Source organism: Mixophyes fleayi, chromosome 6 (assembly GCF_038048845.1).
Source record: "Mixophyes fleayi isolate aMixFle1 chromosome 6, aMixFle1.hap1, whole genome shotgun sequence".
Lineage (NCBI taxonomy): Eukaryota > Metazoa > Chordata > Amphibia > Anura > Limnodynastidae > Mixophyes > Mixophyes fleayi.
Window position 1 is genome coordinate 210740557 of NC_134407.1, and position 22618 is coordinate 210763174.

Consider the following 22618-nt stretch of genomic DNA (forward strand, 5'->3'; position numbering starts at 1 on the left):
CATTTCGGTAGGTGACCTTGGATCAGGAGGTGTCGCCTGTCACAAGAAGATCATCTACAATGCTCCTTTCATAATATAGAACAGAGCTGCAACTAGGCCTGAGCTATAGAATCACAATGCATCTAGAATAACTTGAAACTTTCCAAGAAGCAGAAATATATAGATATGGAAATACACAGCTCATGTTCTTGATAAGCAGCAGATAATCCAAAGAACATCAGTATTTGGTTTCCGTGTAAGTAGTGGCACATAAGAAAGACATGCTGGTCAATATAATAAGTTCATGTTAGTACTGAATCTTTAGTCCCAATGCAGATGGAAGCTGACGGAAGGTACAACAATATTACTTGCGTTAGAACATATCCATAATCCGAATAAGAAATTACTGGCCATAAAATGGACAAGCTGCAAATTTTTTCAGCACCATTGCTTCAGGGAAGATGCACTCAACATCTGATGAGTAACTACCAGCAACAAAGTAGACAACTTAGAGGAAGTTCAGCATTGACACCAATTTTTTGGGGTACTTCAAGCCATTCACATTAGTTTATATTATTATATGTAAAGCAAATGCTAACCGCTTTAATCTGAAAATTCATTGTAACAGCACTTAAGAATGTGAGAACATTATGAATCTGATGGGGAGGGAGGGAGAAGAGAGGAGGAGGGGTAGTTGTGCCAGAAATTCCCAGCAGTTAAAGAACCCGTGCAGACCTGGAAAAGCAGGTGCAACTTGTTAACCCACCTAATGTTTTATCACTTAAGTATATCTATTGTGGTTATGTTCATGGCACACAGCTCAACTACCCGCTAGTTAGAGAGGTGTCTGCCTTTGTGTGAAGAAAGTAGACAAGATAAGCAAACAATTGTAATGTTAAACTATGACTGTAAGTGTAACAGGACAACCATCCTAAAGGAAGACTAGGTTGAAGCATGGTGTATAGCCCACAGTCCAGGGAGTATGAGAACACTGATTTCACAATACCCTGGGGTAGGAGTTGTTATGTGCGTATTGTCGCTAACCAATAACGATTGTCGAACCTCGATTTGTGTTTCCAACGCACAAAGATTTATTCGCAATAAGTGGAAATAATATGCTCAAGCGAAGTAATAGTAAATACAGCCGTTACTTATCGCAGGCGCTCTGGATCCAGTGCAGTCATTCAATCCTGAAGTCTGGGGACAAGATGTCTGCACTCTGGATCACAAGCTGCTGCTTATATACACAATCAAGTACAGTAATACAATGAAGATGGTATGGCTTGCATCTATTGGTCCGGGTCTCAGGAATGTCCAAGGGGTTGTCAATCATTGGCTGGTTCATCCTAAGGAATCCAAAGGAGGGGGTCATCTCTGCAGGGGGTATGCTCTGCTCTTCCCGCCAGAATTCCTTAGTCTTAAGTAGTTCATAATTCCCTATCATTCATAACTTGTGCATGCACTCTGCGATTCCCTCGCAGAGCGCACCAAACAATAGGATATGTAACAAGGTTCATTATGATACCACTCATGATGTTATTCCTTTAACCCGTTCTGTGTATTTCACTAATATGCATGTAGCTTTGATATAACATATAAATACTACTATATTTCGACATAACAGACTATGTGTTGCTACTACCAATAATGTGTACTATTTTATAAGTATGCGTGTTTGTGCGAATGTATGGTAAAAGACCAATTACTGTTGCTGCCACGTGTAGTGGATGCGTACGCCCTTTCACGCCGTAGCGTGCCCTTGTACGTCGATGCGTACCGTACGCATCTTTTCAGACAAAGACAACCAAGTTTGCTAGACTTTAATTGAAATGACTTTATCCAATTTGCTGACTTCGACAGTTCCACCCTTTGATAGTGTAATAAACTATCACCCAATCACCGTTTCAAGTTCAGGATTATACAATACTTCTTCACAGACCATGATCTCGGTATCTGGTACCACCCTTTCAGTCTCTTTCTCAGTGTTACTCCCATGAGACCGTTTTCCACACTTCAACACAGTAGGAACACATTTGACAACTAAACCAATTGCTAAGATGACACCCAGTATAAGGAGAAGGAGCTTACCTACACTAGCAATCATTTCCTGTACCCACTCCCCCAGACCGGAGAACCATTTTGCTGGGTTCAACCATGAGAACCAACCCGCCACCTTTTCCCCAACCTCATATAACGAAGAATTATGGCTCTTTCGAAATTCCCATTTCAGCTGCAAAATTTCATCCATCTTCCGGTCTATAACCTCTTTAGGGTCTTCCGTATTATTAGTAATGTACGTGCAACATTTGACACCGAACTGGGTGGCCAGTGTCACACAGTACCCACCAGTAATAGAGGTGAGATAATTTAGTACCAGTCTATGTTGCACCAACTCCTTCTTGTACGCTTGTAGCTCCCTTCCAGTATACCTGAAAGTGTCATCATACATCTCGGTGATATTATCTATTAATTTAGCTAGGTCTTGGATATATTTAAAGTTTAATGTTCCCCGAGCGGTCCTGGTGAGATCTAGAGCAACCATAACTTGGAAACCAGCAGTTTCACTAATCAATTTTGTAGCTATGGGTTCCTCACCAGGAATCATATTTCTCTTGCCACGGTGTTCATACTGTGTGTGTATGTATGGTGGTGATGTAGTCTTGTGAATATCTACCATTTCTTCATGAGTAATAGTCATGATTTCAGGAACCAGTTTAGCTAAGAAACACAAGCCCTTGGAACTCGGAGTCACCCAGGAATAAGCTTTTCTCCCACAAACAAAATACACATCATCAGGGAGAACATAAGGAACAGTATGCCCATGAATTATATCACACAGAGTTTTGATAAAACTACCCATGCCTAGTGTCTCCATCTGCTCTAGACACGTGTCGGCATTAATGATATTTTCACATTTACCTGTAGAGACTTTTCCAATAGATACCTTCTTATGTTTGGTTATACGCCCTAACTTGTGACTTCCATCAGCATTCCTGCCTAGTAGTGACCTTGTGAGTCTCTCTCTAAAATGAGTGTGGCGAGCCATTGTCTGATCTGATAGGTCAGCCTCCCAATTCTCCAGGCGCTTTGCATGAGATATGTTTAGGCACAGCAACGATCTGCCTATGGAGTATTGTCGAAGCGTCAGACTAGGGGACCTAGTGTTATTGTACCTCCCTTCTATGGGCCTCCCACCCCTTAATTCGAGTACTTCGGATATGTTTAGCGGGAATGGCACTAGTCCTATGTTATGCTGCCCTTGAGGCACTTGAGAGCACACCCAACACTCAGTTTGGTTTAGCACCTTACCCACCAGGGAGTGATAATCCTCCAAAGGATGCCCGCCTATATTCAGAGTACTGGGGGACTGGCATCGTTGGATGCATCTCTCGTCAACTAGGGAGTTGCAGAACTTGCAGATACAATACTCATCAGACAATAGCCCCTCACACTGCCTCCGAGTTCCTGAGCTAGCAGACCTTTTCATAACCCCTGGACCAAGTTTGATAATGGGCTGCTCAGGATATCCTATTAACTTTTCTTCGGCCTCTATTTCATCCGTATCACTCCCAGAACTCTCCTCCGTCCTCCATCCTCCTTCACAAAAATAGAATGTCCTAGAAAAAGTAAAAACAAGGAAAATCCTGGAACAAAAGAAAAACAAAAACCGCCACTCCATCGCTGGAAAGATAGTTCTGAGGCAACGTCTCTGGTTCAGGTGTCTCAACTGCAGGCTTTAGGTCTCCCGGAACAGGCTCACAAGTGACAGCTCTATGTCGTCGGTCTGAGTCTTGTCTTGCACTTTCTCCGGATTATGGACTCTCCTGCAGTGGGTGGAATGGACCCAAGTGTCTCTCTCTGCAACCTTCAGTGATGTAGTACTGGTCAGCAGCACTTGGTACGGGCCTTCCCAACGGTCTGTTAAACAACCTGAACGTAAGAAATTGCGGATCATAACATAGTCTCCAGGTTCAACATCATGACAGTTCGTCTCTGGCATACCAGGTGACAGCATTTTTAGTTTTTGTTGTTGTTGTTTCAGCTGTCTACTCATTCTTATAAGATATTGTACAGTCACTTCATTATTACACTTTAAGTCGTCTTGTGGACTCACGATCAAATGAGGTTGTCGTCCGAACAGTATCTCAAAGGGGGACAGATTAAGAGGAGGTCTAGGAGTGGTTCGAATGCTGTGGAGGACCAACGGCAAAGCCTCAGGCCATGCCAACCCAGTTTCAGCCATTATCTTACCTAGTTTGTTCTTGATAGTACCGTTTACTCTCTCCACCTTACCACTGGCTTGTGGTCGGTAAGGGGTGTGAAGTCTGCTACTGATTCCCATGAGTTTACACATATTTTGGAAGACATCACCAGTAAAATGGGTACCCCTATCACTTTCAATGATTCTAGGGATACCGAACCTACACACAAAGTCTTGTACAATTTTCTTTGCAGTGAACACAGCAGTATTAGTGGCTGCCGGATATGCTTCTACCCAACCGGAAAAAACATCAATACACACTAACACATACTTTAGATTCCTGCACGGTGGTAGTTGGATATAGTCAATTTGTATTACCTGAAAAGGTCCGTCTGTAGGAGGTATGTGGGATGGCTCAGTTGGAATAGTTTTCCCAACATTTTTCCTCAAACAAGTAAGACATGACATTGCTTTCTTACCAGCTTGAGAGGAAAATCCGGGAGCACACCAGTATGCTCTCACCAGTTTGCACATACCTTCTTTACCCAGGTGAGTCAGGCCGTGTGCTGCTTCAGCCAGGCTTGGATAGTATGTTCGGGGAGCTACAGGCTTACCTTGTCCATCCCTCCAGAGTCCTGAGGACTCTTGACCACATCCCTTCGCCTTCCAGACCGCCTTCTCCTGCAGGGAACACAAATCTTGCATTTCAATTAATTTCTGCGTGTCTAATGTCTGAAAAACCATCATAGTCTCGGTCGATACAGTCATAGGTTGCCCTGCTGCCCATTTAGCAGCTTCGTCTGCCCTGTTGTTGCCCAATGACACTGGGTCTTCTTCAAAGGTATGGGCTTTGCACTTTATGACGGCTACTGTTCTGGGTAACTGTATCGCTGTCAGAAGTCCTTTTATGTGTTGTGAGTGTGCCACTGGTGTACCTGCTGCTGTCGTAAAGTTTCTAAGACGCCAAAGGGCCCCAAAATCATGCACTACCCCGAAGGCGTACCTAGAGTCAGTATATATGTTGGCTGATTTACCCTCTGCCAATTCACACGCTCTCCTTAGTGCTACTAGTTCCGCCACCTGGGCTGAGTGAGGTGGACCAAGGGGTTCAGCTTCTACCACATCCTGATCGTCTACAACAGCGTAACCAGTACATAGCTCTCCTGTCTCTGTCTGTCTATGGCAACTTCCGTCTGTATAAAACGTAAAATCTACATTTTCTAAGGGGGTGTCACGTATGTCGGGCCTTGCAGTAAAGGTCTGATTCAGGTGTTCCATACAGTCATGCGTGTCAGTATTCTTGCCTAACTCATCATCAACCAGGGTCTCCTCACCTCCCACCCTTTGTGTCTCTTGAGACACATACGGAAGGTATGTAGCTGGATTTAGGGTGCTACATCGTTTGATGGTGATGTTTGAGGGTGCCATCAGGGCTAGTTCCCACTTTGTGAATCTAGCTGAAGAAACATGTCTGGTTTGGGCTGAATTTAACAGAGCTGATACAGCATGGGGTGTATAGATGGTTGAATTATGTCCTAATACTACATCCTCGCTCTTACTTACTAGAAGGGCCGTTGCTGCTACACTTCTGAGACATGTTGGGAGTGACCTTGCCACATTGTCTAATTGTGCACTGTAGTATGCTACCGGTCTGCTAGCGTCACCATGTTTCTGTGTGAGGACACCTGCTGCACAGCCATCAGCTTCTGTACAAAATAGCTCAAAAGGCTTTTCATAATCAGGTATTCCCAATGCAGGTGCTCTTGTCAGACTATCTTTAAGATTAAAGAACGCTTGCTCTGACTCTTCTGTGTGTACGACACGTTCTGGTTTTGAGGAAGAGACTAGCTCCTGCAATGGTAATGCTAGAATAGAAAAACCTGGGATCCAGGACCTACAGTATCCACACATCCCCAAGAAAGTACGAATCTGCTTCTGGCTCTGCGGCAGGGTCATGTGTTGTATGGCCTCAATTCTGTCGGTTGTCAGGTGTCTTAGCCCCTTAGTGAGGCAGTGTCCTAAGTATTTGACCTTAGTCTGACATGGCTGTAATTTATCCTTTGCCACCTTGTGCCCTGTTTGTGAAAGATGAAGCAACAACAATTTAGTATCATGTAAACATGACATAAAAGAATCAGAGCACAACAACAAATCGTCCACATATTGAATTAGAACAGACCCATTGTGGGGTTGAAAGGATTGCAAACAGTCATGTAAGGCTTGGGAGAAAATACTGGGGCTGTCAATGAACCCCTGGGGTAGTCTGGTCCATGTGTATTGCACTCCCCTGTAGGAGAATGCAAAAAGGTATTGGCAGTCAGGGTGAAGAGGGACTGAAAAGAAAGCAGAACATAGATCAATGACAGTAAAATGACTGGCAGACGGTGGAATCTGCATGAGGATGACAGCTGGATTCGGCACTACGGGGAATTGGCTCTCAACAACTTTGTTAATTCCCCTTAAGTCCTGGACTAATCTATAGCCCCTCCCCCCACTCTTCTTCACAGGGAAAATGGGACTATTTGCTGTACTGGCTGTACGAATTAAAATCCCTTGTTGTAACAGCCTCTCAATAACAGGATATACCCCTAGTTCCACCTCCGGTTTTAATGGATACTGTGGGATTTTTGGAGCTATCCTACCACTTTTTAGATTGACCATGACAGGGGCTACGTTTGCCATCAGTCCAGTGTCCTGTCCATCTCTGGTCCATAGGGAACCTGGTATTTCCAGCAACATCCCCTTTACTTGAGATGGACTTTGTTCTATACCAGGAGAGTGTAACATTAACCTTGGAGGGGTGTCCAATATGTCCTGTACCTCATGTGCAACCTTCTCGGGTATATCTAGGAACACACCATCTGAAGTACAGTATATGACACATCCCATTTTACATAACAAGTCTCTCCCTAGCAAGTTAGTAGGAGCCGCTGCAGCCAAGAGAAACGAATGCTTAGTATGCAGAGGCCCGATAGTAACTTCGGCGGGTTTAGTTAGAGGATAATGTAACACTTTTCCCGTCACCCCCATAGCTGGAATAGTTTTGCTGGTCACCTGTAGATTGAAAGGAGAGGTTATCACAGATCGGGCCGCCCCTGTATCTACAAGAAAAGTTTGTTTCCTGCCAGCTATGTCAACTATCATTGTTGGTTCTTCACTCTGACTCTCAGTTAACCTCACTGGCTGTAGACTACAGGTATGACCTGACCCCTAGCGCTGACTATTGATTTCCCGCGCAGCATTTGCTGCCGTAATATGCGCGGGTAGATGTGAGTCTTCTAGTCTATGTGAATCCTTTCTTGGAGGATATCTATGTGACCCACCCTTATGTGTATTGGGTCTTTCTTTATTACAATCTCTTCTGTAATGTCCTTCCTCGTTACAGTTGAAACACTTGATCACTTTAGGTTTCCTGTTATATGGGTTGTATGCTGGTGGTCGTGTATGCACCCCTTCTAGAGCCTGTATACTTACCGTCATTAACCTATCACTTTTCTCTTCCCTTTTTCTAAAAAGGTTCTTGTCATGCTCCACAGCAGACTCCCTAAGGAAGTCTACCGTGACGCCTCTCCAATTAGGTAATGTGGTTTGTACTCTCATCTTTAAATTTTCCCTAAGGCCATCCATCAGTACCCCTACAGCTACCTCTCTGTGATGTGGGTCCTCACTTATGTTGGATATCCCAGTAAATCGTGCAATCGCTGTTATAGCTCTAGCAAAGTAATCTGAGGCAGTTTCACTATCTTTTTGTTTAATGGTGAAAATCTTACTCCAATTTACTACTACTGGAAAACAGATGGCTAAGTGTTTGACAATTTGTTCTATATTCCGTTGGTTAATCTCATCAGTCAGGGTGTCATCTTCCTCCAACAAACAATCTCCAATAAATTTTTGTATGTTAGTATTGGGAGGAAGACACGCCCTCAACACTACCCGCCAATCCTTACTGGTTGGTTCATGAGCATTCCCTAAGTCTTTAACAAATTTCTGACATTTAGCTAACTCTTTTCTAGGGTCTGGGAATTCAGTCATAATGGAACGTAATTCTAATCTAGTCCAGGGACAATGCATTGTAACATTTCTTAAAGGAACTACACCATCCTTATCCGGTTTCCCATTGGGAACTGATATTGTGCGGACCGGGAACACACCCTCTGGTACACTAACTTCAGGGGACGCTACAGGATTTACAGGCCCTAGATTTAGAACACTTTCACTCCTAGTGATCACGCTACTCTCACCTATCTCAGCCATTTTCTCATACTTGCGCTGAGCCTCTAGTACATTAACAGCATGGGCAATGGCCGAAATCACAGTGGGTTCATCTTCGTTTTCAGATACACTTGATTGAAACTGATTTAAAACAGGGTACAACTTAGTAATTTTTCTATTTTCAGTTTTAACAACGGCTGTACTTACCCCTCCCGCCACATAAGGTGGCGGGGGCGCGCTTGCGCTGAGTTCGCCACGCTTCTCAATGGTTACATCCGCCTTGCGCGCGCTTTTCGCCACGCCTATTTCCGGTTTGCATTCGCTGCTCTGCCACGTGTTACCTTCCATTTGCCACAATTTTAAACAATCATTATGTCTATTTCTCTTTTTCGTTGACTTGATCAACCATATTTTATCTTTTACAGTATTCAGTACCTCTGCATTAAAACTCCCTATTGTTGGGAAAGGCCTATCACAAGCTTTGGTCATCCCGACCCACGTGTCACAATACACAGTTGCATATGCACCATACTTCTTACACATGAGAAACCTCGCTGAACCAATAGGGCCTTCCTTAGGCAGTACACTGACCATCTCTAGCGTATGCTTAGCACCCATGTTGAACAATATACCTTTTACCCGGAACACAGACACACCGCAATGCTCTGTTCCTTCCGGCCAAATGTGAAATACAGACACACCGCAATGCTCTGTTCTTTCCACCTAATAATTTCAACTCTGTTGCTATACTCACCGCTAGAGATCTATAATCCTCGGTGAACGTATTTCCTTTAGCCGCGCTCACTCGCTTTTCCCTAATACAGAAATATCACTGTGGGCCCCAAGGGCTATCAGCTCCTCGATACCCTGGCTAAACCACAAAATCTGCTGAGTTTATTATCGCTGGGAGCACAAAGTCGATACAATCAACCTGCCTTTCCAGTATAATTCCTCCTAGCTGCTTCACCAATTCGCACTAACAGTGCGACCGGATCGCACTGCCTACCAATACTAATTATTAGCAAACCTTGCGATCTATTGGTAGCGCTTTTGCGAAAACTTCGTTTTCGCATTCGGTATACCTGCCCTGTATACCGTCCTTCAGTTGGGCAATCCGCCTCGTCAGACAGCAACTGAGCACCTCAACAATAAAACAGTGTATCTACGTTACAACATCACACACTATACACCTTTTCTGCGCAGAAAATCAAAAGTTCCCAACAATAGTAATAATGTCTCAGAGGCTTTCACAAGTAATTATACTATGCATGTATAATAACTATCAAAACGATTGTTTAACCACGTGGCAAGTTTACCGGAAGTTCGCGTACGCACAGCAGGAAGTACACATACGCTAAACAATGCAATACAGTTAAAACGCACAATGACAGAAAAAAAGAAACAGTTTTCTCTTTTGTCCCTAGGTTCTAGTTAGCGTGCCCTAGATAATGCAAAACGGACATTCGGTTTCACAACACAGAGTAAAATTCAGGTTTTGAACACCATGCGTTCTTACCCGTTTATGACGCGTCTCCACCCTTTGTTGAGGAACCGAAATCCGTTGGTCTTGCGTATCATCGGCAACGAAACCTCCAAAGCTCACGAGCCCCCAATTGTTATGTGCGTATTGTCGCTAACCAATAACGATTGTCGAACCTCGATTTGTGTTTCCAACGCACAAAGATTTATTCGCAATAAGTGGAAATAATATGCTCAAGCGAAGTAATAGTAAATACAGCCGTTACTTATCGCAGGCGCTCTGGATCCAGTGCAGTCATTCAATCCTGAAGTCTGGGGACAAGATGTCTGCACTCTGGATCACAAGCTGCTGCTTATATACACAATCAAGTACAGTAATACAATGAAGATGGTATGGCTTGCATCTATTGGTCCGGGTCTCAGGAATGTCCAAGGGGTTGTCAATCATTGGCTGGTTCATCCTAAGGAATCCAAAGGAGGGGGTCATCTCTGCAGGGGGTATGCTCTGCTCTTCCCGCCAGAATTCCTTAGTCTTAAGTAGTTCATAATTCCCTATCATTCATAACTTGTGCATGCACTCTGCGATTCCCTCGCAGAGCGCACCAAACAATAGGATATGTAACAAGGTTCATTATGATACCACTCATGATGTTATTCCTTTAACCCGTTCTGTGTATTTCACTAATATGCATGTAGCTTTGATATAACATATAAATACTACTATATTTCGACATAACAGACTATGTGTTGCTACTACCAATAATGTGTACTATTTTATAAGTATGCGTGTTTGTGCGAATGTATGGTAAAAGACCAATTACTGTTGCTGCCACGTGTAGTGGATGCGTACGCCCTTTCACGCCGTAGCGTGCCCTTGTACGTCGATGCGTACCGTACGCATCTTTTCAGACAAAGACAACCAAGTTTGCTAGACTTTAATTGAAATGACTTTATCCAATTTGCTGACTTCGACAGAGTGTATAACCTCTCTATCTGTACCAGGATGAGACCACACATCCTCCTCCTGACACATATGGGGACATCTGAAGATCATTGGGCTAAAAGTAAGCATTGCCCACACATCCTCTGGCCTGCTGTAGCCCAGCCCACAAGTAATCCCGCATTTGATGAGCACACACTGATGCAAAGAGTTGTGCACTAGTAGCGACTGTACATTTCACAGATCTCCAGATAGTTCATGTCAGCGGGAAACATAATCCCCAACTACAACAGCTGCAGCAACCAAATTCCAACTCAGAACTGCATTCCCTCCACTTGGATGAGCCTTTTAAACTCTCCCTTTTTCCCCATGCCCTTCGAGAGTGGATGTGAGCGTGCCTTAACTCTCGGTCCCATTGGACTGCTGGGAGGGTATATCCACTCTGTGCAGGAGAGGAAGATGGAATGAGACACAGCGATGTCCCGCACCATTTTTAGGGGACACCACTGATTGCTTCCTGATTTGGAGAATGAAAAAGTTGAAAGGTATGCTGCAGGACATATTTTTTTATTACCGTGGGACATAAGTTTTCCCCCATAGGGTACGCTTGTTGCCCGCCCTAAGTGCTAGTGTGTAGGGGAGCGAAGCTCAGGATTCACACACGCTCCCACCTATTGTGACTTTCTCCCTGTCATATGAAATCACATTTTACAATGTTCTTTGTGTTCTTATGGATTCACGGATCACAGTTGATAAGTGAGGGAGTTACTGAAGACTTCCTAATAGTACGCCATACGTACTCATTTGCACAGAATGCAAATAGTTAGAAGAAATGGGCCTGAAAGGGAAAAGGCAGCTAAAAAAGTAAATATATATATATATATATATATATATATGTATATCTATAATATAAATGTCTAGTGGCGTGTGTTAGTCTGTCTGTCTGTGTGTGTGTGTAAAAAATAAAACCAAGCTGCAGCGCCACCTGCTGGGCGGAGTTATACACTGACCTACTAAATTCTTAGTGTGTGTGGAAAAAAAAAATTCAGAAAGGGCTGAAATTTGGTATACTAAGATGTTTTTAATTTGTTAATTGTTAAAAGTGTTTATAAAGATTTTAAAAAAATATATATATATTTCTTGAAGGAGAAGTGACAGTTGGGAGTGGTTGGTGGTTGCCGGGGGTGACAGTGGGGAGTGGTTGGTGGTTGCCGGGGGTGACAGTGGGGAGTGGTTGGTGGTTGCCGGGGGTGACAGTGGGGAGTGGTTGGTGGTTGAGCCTGGGCTATGGCCCAAATGCATGACAAGAACCTTTTTAACACCTTAAGTAGCTTGATTTGACTAGAATGCATGAGTATCATGCACGGGTTAACTTGTGTGTGTGTGTATATATATATATATATATATATATATATATATATATATATATATATAAAATTATTACAAAAAAGGTTACGATAAACCCAAATTGTAATCTAATCCTGGCTTGTAGACTTAAAATGTCTATTTCCAATACTCCCATATGGTTTACTCAAATCATACCAAATTTCTTCTCTCACGATTCATAATAGTGGACCTTTTATGGTATATTCATTATATATTATCATATCCAGTGGTTTTGTCCTTCAATGTACTGCACATATATACTCAATGATCTGCACTGCTATGATCTTTATAATGATCTGCTGGCTACAGTTTGTTCTACTCTGCCCATTTAAAAACTGGGGACATACAAACAAGAGGAGAAGGTGAATATAGTCAAACCCTAGTAAAATGCACCTTAAAAAAACAGATCAAACAAACAAGGGAACATTTCAAGCTTTTATTTAACAAACTACACAATATTAGTCTCCTCAGAGAAGCACAAAAAACATACTGTAAAGTGTCCCTCCCTGGGTTGCTTCTCAGGACTTGAAGCAGAGAAGAAAATAAATATTGGTTATATTCCAACTCAGATAAGGTTAAAGACATACTTATTTTGTTCTCCCAGTACCTGGGTGGATACAAAACCAACAATCGTTCCAACCCATCTTAAATGAATTTTACAGATATATTGGCACATGAACAAACATAAGGTCACCAGCTGCTAATGAAATGATTACAATCCATGGGATGGACACAATTTGTCAAATTAGGTGCTTGTTAAATATACTACATTGAAAAAATAAATATGAATTATTTTCTACAGCAATATGTAATAACTAGGTATTCTATATAACAAAGTTGTGCTAGTCTAAAACATTTCTCACTGTGCAAAAATATGTTGTTTCATCTGTTAATTTCACAATACATTGAATATGGATTAATCTTCATTCAGAGCAAGGAACATTCTCTCCTGTGTGAATTATTTGGTGATGAAAAAGAAGTGACTTTTCTACAAAACATTTCCCACACTCAGCACAAGAATATGGTTTATCTCCCATGTGAATTCTATGATGTTCAACAAGATCTGAGTTACTAGTAAAACATTCACCACATTCAGAGCAAGAATATGGCTTCTTCTCCAAGTGTGTTTTTTGATGTTCAGCAAGATCAGCGATACTAGCAAAAGAATGACCACATTCAGAACAGAGAAAAGGTTGCTCTCCTGTGTGAATCCTCTGATGCACAACAAGATCGGAATTACTGTTAAAACATTTCCCACATTCTGAGCAAGAATGTGTTTTTTCTGTGTGAATTTTTTGATGCCTAATAAGAGGTGCATTACTAATAAAACATTTTCCACACTCTGCACAGCAATACGGTTTCTCTCCTTTGTGAATTCTCTGATGCATTACGAGCCCTGACTTACGAATATAACTTTTTCCACATTCAGAGCATGAATACGGTTTATCTTCAGAGTGAACTCTCTGATGTATAACAAGATCTGAGTTACTCATAAAGCATTTCCCACACTCTGCACAAGAATATGGTTTCTCTCCTGTGTGAATCTTGAGATGTCTAAGATGATCTGAGTTACTAATAAAACACTTTCCACATTCAGCACAAGAATATGGTTTTTCTCCTGTATGTATTTTCTGATGTCTAATAAGAGGTGAGTTACTAATAAAACGTTTCCCACATTCAGCACACGAATATGGTTTCTCTCCTGTGTGACTTCTCTGATGTACAATAAGATCTGATTTACTGATATAACATTTTCCACATTCAGCACAAGAATATGGTTTCTCTCCTGTATGAATTCTCTGATGTTTAATAAGATGCGAGTTACTGATGAAACATTTTCCACATTCTGGACAAGAATATCTTTTTTCCCCTGTGTGTATTCTCTTATGTTTAATAAGATTTGAACTACTGGTAAAACATTTCCCACATTCAGAGCAATTATATGGTTTCTCTCCAGTGTGAATCCTGTGATGTATAACAAGTTCTGAGTTGCATTTAAAACATTTCCCGCACTCAGAACACATGAATGATTTCTCTTTTGATAGATGTTTTTGGTCAATTTTGTTGTGTTCCTCAGTATGGTCAGCGACATACTGTGAAGTTTGTATGGATGTATAAATGTCAGTGTCTGTTAAATCTTCCTCATCGCATGAGTCTGATTCCTCCTTAATGAGAATAGATAAATATTGTGACTGATCTCCAGACATTTCAGTGTCTGTGAAATCTTCTTCACATGAGACAGATTCCTCCTTAATATGAATAGATGTATATTCTATATGATCGGTAGGAGTATAAATGTCAGTGTCTGTGAGGGTCCCTTCTTCATAGGAGCCAGATTCCTCTTTAACGTGAGTAGACATAGTTTGTGTATGAGTTGTGGGTGTATAATTGCCAGTGTCAGTTAAATTTCCATCTTTACATGAAGTTAATTTCTCAGTAACATTCTCCAGGCAGTTTATGGAGATTTGTTCATCTGTTGATGATTTTTTTGCAGTCTGGATTTTCATATCAATACTGTGACCTTCAGCCATGCAGTCAAATGAAGAAATGGGGCTGTGGGCTGCTCCAGCTATTTTTGGTTCTTCAGTGAAATCTGTTGGGGGGAAACACACTGTGGTTAGATAATATACAGACTGGGATAATGAAGTGGAGAAAAGGCTCTTGGGAGTGACATTCCTGCACGGAATGGCTTGTAGTCTGAGGCTACAATGGCTGTTGCTGCTATTAGCTGAGGGAGGAGGGGGTGTAGAATGTGACAAGACAAGGACAACCTTCATCTCTACGACTGTGACCATTTTCACACATTTGCAAATGTATGTTTAAGCCATCCGCCACGCCAAGGCGCTTTTGCTAATAGGATGGTCCTACTCTAAACAATGAGAGTCCCATATATTTGGGCCATACATATGTGTTTTTAAATTGAGAGATAACTTACCAAAGAGGTACCCCAGAAGCCTCCAAACAGCAATTCAGTGCCAGTACCCCCTGTCAGCTACTGACACCAACATGCCTCTCAGACAAATACAGAAGTGGAAGCTGCTCAAATCAATTTATAGGCCATAACAGGTGCTTGAAAGGGTGGGGTTATCCTGCAAGGAACATACACACAACATTTTTTCCCCCAGCACACTGCTATAGCCAGCAACAGATCTGCCATTTCTACTGTAGATAAAAATGCAAAAGTCTTTGTTGCACACATTTGCAAATGTATGTTTAAGCCATCCGCCACCCAAATATATGGGACTCTCATTGTTTAGAGTAGGACCATCCTATTAGCAAAAGCGCCTTGGCGTGGCAGGATGGCTTAAACATACATTTGCAAATGTGGTGCAACAAAGACTTTTGCATTTTTATCTACAGTAGAAATGGCAGATCTGTTGCTGGCTATAGCAGTGTGCTGGGGGAAAAAATGTGTGTATGTTCCTTGCAGGATAACCCCACCCTTTCAAGCACCTGTTATGGCCTATAAATTGATTTGAACAGCTTCCACTTCTGTATGTGACCATTTTCACACAGGAATCTTCTACTCACACAGCTCCCCACATCTGACACAACCCATCTTACATAAAGGACCAGTAAATCGAAATGTACCAATGTATTATTTGAATGCCCCCTAGTTCTCAGGATATGCAGATCCTCATTTATTCCAGAGAAAATGTCTCCACTCACAACCATGCTCACTGTTCGGCTGCTCTGCCTTATAAACCTGACACTTGCATAGCAGATGATCTTCACTGCCCATTCCTCTTCCGGTCTATAGACCAAAGGGGAGTGGTAGGTGAGACACTGGCGCTACAGGACCCCTGTCACGGAAACCTGCAACTATATAGTAGCAACCACACCTCATCCTAAATTTCATGCTTGCAATCTCCTGAATTTCGACTCCTACTCAAGAGAAGTTCTAGATATCTAGGTTCCAGAGCCCAATCATTAGCAGAATTAATTGAGCAAAAGAGTGACTGACAATATAAAGTAATATATTGTATATGTTCATTACAAATACTTAAAGGGGTTCAAAAGATAACACCACCAGGAACACCCGCTGTTACCTGAACCCGTAGCCCACCGATTGCTGCTCATTTAATGCTGCAAGGAAAAGTAGAGTATTGCAGGCTGGACACAGCTCTACAATAGAGCACTGTGGAACAATTTCCATAGAACCCTATTGTAGAGCAATGGACAAACTTAGTCCAGCAGCAGTAAGAGCTACAGCGCCAGCTGGATCTCAGCTTATGGTAACGATGGGACTTCCCACTGTCCACAAAGCAGCTGATGTTTTTGTGACTCCATGTGTTAATTTTTGTGCACTTTTCAGTCTATACATGTAAGAGCACAGGCAAGTCAAGAGCACAGGCAAGTCAAGAGCACAGGCAAGTCAAGAGCACAGGCAAGTCAAGAGCACAGGCAAGTCAAGAGCACAGGCAAGTCAAGAGCACAGGCAAGTCAAGAGCACAGGCAAGTCAAGAGCACAGGCAAGTCAAGAGCACAGGCAAGTCAAGAGCACAGGCAAGTCAAGGTGGTAATGGTGTGTGTCTGGAAATTTTTGGTCCTGATGGACGAGCCGGATGGGCCCAGGCATTCTTGTGGAACATGAGCTAAGGGCACTGAAAGAATAGAATACTGTTGTGCAGAAGGCGATCTGTAAATGAGATTCAGTAGAGGACATATTCACATGTCAACAAGTAACCACAAAGCCCTCCTCCCCCCCCCCCCCCAAGCAAAGCAACAAGTTTCTATACGCCCTTGAAGATGGCAGAGATTGGGGGTTAGCTTATACTACTTCTTTAAAGAGATGCCTTCTACACAAATTTTTGTACTTTCTACAGGAAAGTGAATCTAAAAGGCACAAATAACAATGTAACAAGACATTAAAATGTACGAATGCGACACAGGTAGTAAAGGCAGTTCCAATATCCCTTGTGATTTATTTATGGGATTATTCAGGCTGGAACTAGCAGTATTTTAGAAGAGAAATGAAAATTGATTATTGAAATGAGTGGTCCAAAGGTGATAACAGGCAGAACGTTGAAGTGACGTATTTGCTCTTTACCAAATGCACATTCCCAGCAGACAATTGGTTCCCCACAGCATTTTGCACAGGGACAATTTCCAAACAGGAACCAATAGAGTACTATGTGTATCTGTGGAGTTTTGTTATGTAACCCCCTGTCCCGGTGCGTAGTGTGAGGTGCACAGGTCAGCCTGTGCTCCTCCCTCTCCAGCCATGGCTAGCTCATGGGCATGGGTGTAAATTACCAGGGGGTGCCCGCACATGCAGGTTGTTTTATTACATAGTCTCTTTGAAGACGATGGGACACAGGTCATGTACCGTTGTGGTGAGGTCCAATCAGATGTTTCAATAATTTAGGCGCCAGACCATCTGTATATAGCAAAACATAACATATTTATTTACACGACTCTTCACTCCAGGACATTAATCTGTTGCAGTGATAAGTAAATATATACAGCGCCCGTTCTCCTCCTGCATGGATCTTCTCACCTGCCTCTGACCACCTGTCACACTTCCCCTCTGTTGGTTTCAGTGGGGTGCCCCCTGGTGGTGGGGATCCTCCTATGGACATGTCCCTAAGGACTGACATAAATAACTGTGTCCTGGAGGCATGAGCTGCACATCCCCTTCACTATCCAAGGACCCAGGACCACCCTCCTACCTCCTGGGTCCTGGCTTACTGCCACCAACTCCCAACTGTCACACCGGTTCTTATACTCCCATACTAGCCTTGTTGCTAAGCAACCCTCCTGGTGTGTCTCTTCTGGGTCCTAGCGCCAAGCCACACCTTCAGCCACCAATAACAACACCAGAGGGGGTGGTACATTATAAAGCAGAGTATAAGACAGAACTGGAGCAGCTGACCTCCCCACCATGTGACCTCCCCTGTACAACTCAGGGATGTCACACTAGAGGAGGATGTAGTGCAGTGTGCTCTCCCTCCATCCTCTGCAGGCTCTGTGTCACATGGCAGAAAGTCACAGAGCCACAAAGAAGTCAAGAAAAGAGAAGAGAGGAGCATAGAGAATAGTAAAAGTCACAGTAGTATATAGTAGAAGGAAGTATTAATCAAGAAGTGGATAATGTTACAGAGAAGGCATAATAACGAGAAGAAAAAGGGGGCTAAGCACTGAAGATAATCAGATATGGACAGGAGGGTGGTGAGAAGGGGATAAGAGGCATACAGGTAGAAGTATTTTCAGTAACTTTGCTAGGGAGTGGGAGAGCTGTGAGAGGCACGTGGTGGAGTTTTGGAGTACAGGTGGGATCTGAAGGCTTGTGTGGGCTTGTTGGGCTATTTTGTAGCAAATGGGAGGTCTAAGTGAGATGTGCTGGAAGATGATGCAAATTGGGGCATTTTGGGAGGAGTGATGAGCGATGTGGGCGTGTCAAGTTCATTTTTGGGGCTGTTTTTTTCATTCTTGAAACTAAGGGTAATCTGCCGCTTGTTTGAAGGCGTGAGGGTGGCACGTGTGGCCCCTGAAGTACATCAGGTTGCCCATCACTAAAGTGTGCCAAAAGTGGACAAACAAAGCGCAACTGCCTCCACATATTCTGTGATTAGTAAATATACCTTCCTATTTCCCGGGTGCTCCATCGGCCTGTTTTTACTTGTCACCCGGCTCTTGGAGCCCAACCACTGTTTCTCCTATTATAACAGGCACTACAGCCAACAGTGTGCATTAGACCACTGACCACCAGTCTGACCAGTCCTGGTAGTGTGTGGGCAATAACCTCCAACATTTTTTCCATTATTATTGCAAAGTATTACACCTGCCCTCACCCGGCTACTTCTTAATGCCACCCAGCTGGCAACATTATCTGGGGAGATCACTGTATTCTGTAGTCATGTTACCCAATGAACTTTTACCTGGAGTATATACATATATACTCCTGTATATGTACAATAATAGCACATAAATGATGGCTATACAGCCAGCAAAGCCCTTTCTGCGTCAGTGTATGTCACTTCTAGATGCATCATCCTCACACTGTACACATGTAACAATATCTTTGTACTCAGTGATGACTTCTATTGTATACACAATCAGGACTGTGATTAACCTCTTCTTACCCAGTAACGTGAGTAACCGGTGATTCTCCATCATGACGTCAGTATGCAGATCTTTGTGTCCCTCTAAATACTCCCACTCCTCCATGGAGAAATAGACAGTGACATCCTGACACCTTATAGGAACCTGACACACACAATGATACAGTCATCACCCAGACACATCCCCTGGTGTTACTGTATAATGTCCCATTCCCAGCAGTCACCTCTCCAGTCAGCAACTGAATGATCTTGTTGGCGAGTTCTAGAATCCTCTGGTCATTGTTGTCATCTACCAATGAGTGAGGTTCCGTGATGGGGCTTTGTGTTCTGATCCATCGTCCTAACACCCGGGGGCGGCTGCTGCTGGCTTTTACACGCTCACCAGAGGTCTTCCTCACTACAGTGCAGTCCTATGTTTTGAAAAGAAGATGAATCAGTGCAAGGAAATATATTTCACTAGTTCATGAATCCCACTGATTAACATGATTATATAGACACAAATTAACCCGTGCATGATACTCATGCATTCTAGTCAAATCAAGCTACTTAAGGTGTTAAAAAGGTTCTTGTCATCTTCTTCGCCACACACACACACCGCTAGGCTTTTATATATTAGATAATGCTAAGAATTTAGTAGGTCAGTGTAGTATATAACTCCGCCCAGCAGGTGGCGCTGCAGCTTGAGCACTCTGTCACCCGGTAGTTTTTTACACACACACACACACACACACACCGCTAGGCTTTTATATATTAGATACCATATAAAACGCCTGGCACGGGTGAGTGGGATCTGTGCATGTATTATCTAGTAATAAAGAAAGTGAGCCACATATCACAGTACCTGAGAATTACAATGTAGCAGGTGTAAAAACAGCACACAACTAATCACACACCTCTACCAATACAAACATCAACAGTTTGTTCACTCCAATCAAACTGGCGACCTTACTGCCACACAACATATATCTCAAAGAAGAGACTTCAGTTATACCCAGCCCCGTGTTTTGTGATGCTGTGGAAAAGGTTTAATTTGATTTTAACACAATATGCTATGGAAGAAGGGTCTGCAGAATGTGGCACTAAATGGTCAGTGATCCCAATCATATTGCCATGAAATAAAAAGTATAAAATATTGATATTTCTAGAAACTCTCACTTTTACTTATAAATTCAATAACATAGCGACACATCCTGCTAGGATTGAAGCTTATGGCCCTTTGCATTCTGGCTGCCTCTATTTATTGTGCTATAGCTGCTGGTTGCAGGGTTGGAGATGTGTGCCATTATCTCACACTACTCATGTCCAACTGTAAAGGACTTAAGTAATAAGCAGTTTCGAACTACACATGAATACTTGTGTGCATTTAGATTTCACCATATGTTATGCTTGGGAGGCAGAATGGGGAAGGCAAGTCTAAGTTGGGCATGTACATGCAAGTATAACATGTCACCTATGGAGACTTCACCCTTCTGATAGTACCTCATTCATTAGTGTCGCAATAAAATTATGTCAATTTACGGCTGACAATGTGGATTTTTGTTATTTCCATTTGGGCTACCGAGATTCCCATTGGATTTATAAAGTGGTAAACAACCGAAGCAAAATACACATGTAAGACTATATTTTTTGCACCCATCTTTTTACATATACATTCGGGGGTGCAAAACGTGACAAACTCTAAACTAGGTCCCCTATGTTTTTCTGTGGTTTACTACATTGTCTGTTGTGTGGCTTAAGATTTGGAACCCTATGATTATACTCATCTACTAGAATACAATTTCTTCATTGTACCCTGTGGACTATCAACTATTTCAGTTTTGTATTGGATATACATTTTTACATTAGATTATCGACATTGTGACTGGATCCTCCTATCCCACACAAAAATGGGAAAAAGTGACTTATTCCATACATTTTTTTCTATTATCGGCACAGCCTTGAGTATATCATTGTATTTGCAGAAAGTGTGTTAAGGTACGGACAGTTCTGAGGTTTGTGTAACGCTGTGACTCAGGGTATCGACATATATGGTGTGAGACCAGGTAGGGGAAAGGCATCACCTGGACGTGTATGTTAGAGCTAGTAGTGGACACTACCCCGGTAAAGAACCAGTTATTTTGGAATCAGACTTCTGGAGTTTAAATCCCAATTGTAGACAGCACATTGTTCCCTGTGTCCAGATCTATTCCCTGATGCTAACCATTAATATGTAATATTGATATGTTGAAAGAGGTCATATTTACAAGGAAAGAGTTCTGCCCACATGACTTACCAGGAGATAAATTAACACACAATCAAATCTAGTCATGATTGGTTGACCAAGTGCAATCTACCCCACCTGCCAGATTGGACACAGTGCTCAAATCAACTAGGTTTGCTCTGCAAGTATTTCAAGTGCTTATTTGGATTTACAGCAGAGGTAAAAACTGCTTTTGGCTCTATATAAAGAGCAAATGTTAATATATTCTGAGTGTACTTTGTGTATTCCATCTCTGTGTGTATCCTTGCAACCTCTCAGTGATGTTTAACGGTTAATTTAAGAGTTACTCTTGGGCAAAATACACTTCTAAAGGATACGGCTCCATTCTTGTCTATTATCTTCTGAAATCATGTGACCTACAAATAAAAGCTACCACCTGAACCCTCCGCCAGTTGTCCTGTGTTAACGCTCTGTCTGCTACCCTGCAGCCCAGTCACCAGCAAAGAGTTGCTTCAGCAGATACAGATACCACCCAGAAGAGGATCCAGGAGCCGGTGACTATACCGCTATAAACACTGGAAGCATTACATGTGACTGGCATCTACAGACCATGCTGCCAAAGTAGATACTTTCTAGTCAGATATCTATATGCACTGTGATAAGCATGTTTGTGTTATATTTCACGAAATAAAATGACGTACTTCATCAATCTACAGGTCTGCTCACTGCTAACCAAGTGCGATCTCTGTGTTTCGCGACATCTGCTGGATTCTGTGCGGTTTATCAAGTTCAGTACTTGTGGCTTTTGCCTCCTGCCTTTGGTGTCTGTTCTTTGTCCTGTTTATGTAATACCTCCATGCGCCCTTTCCTGTTTCTGCTAGACCTCCATCAGTACTCTTGTCTTTCCTCTACCTGCCATATTTCCTTTCTTTCCACTTACCTATTCCATTTGTTCTTCAGTTGGGACTCACTCTATGGGCTAGATTTACTAAGCTGCGGGTTTGAAAAAGTGGGGATGTTGTCTATAGCAACCAATCAGATTCTAGCTATCATTTTGTAGAAGGTACTAAATAAATGAAAGCTTAAATCTGATTGGTTGCTATAGGCAACATCCCCACTTTTTCAAACCCGCAGCTTAGTAAATCTAACCCTATGTC

The 22618-nt window shown here is 42.6% G+C and overlaps 2 protein-coding genes across 2 annotated transcripts in view; both read right to left on the reverse strand.

Annotated features, from left to right (window-relative positions):
* Positions 1 to 22618, reverse strand: part of LOC142160027 (uncharacterized) — a 334423-nt gene that overhangs the window by 61634 nt on the left and 250171 nt on the right. The window lies entirely within an intron of this gene.
* Positions 12620 to 22618, reverse strand: part of LOC142095450 (uncharacterized) — a 45258-nt gene continuing 35259 nt past the window's right edge. The window contains exons 9-10 of the mRNA XM_075178395.1: positions 17698 to 17823; positions 12620 to 14790 (exon numbers count right to left, since the gene is read on the reverse strand). Coding sequence (XP_075034496.1) covers positions 13121 to 14790; positions 17698 to 17823 — 1796 coding nt within the window. The 3' untranslated portion in view covers positions 12620 to 13120. The remainder of the gene's footprint in view (positions 14791 to 17697; positions 17824 to 22618) is intronic.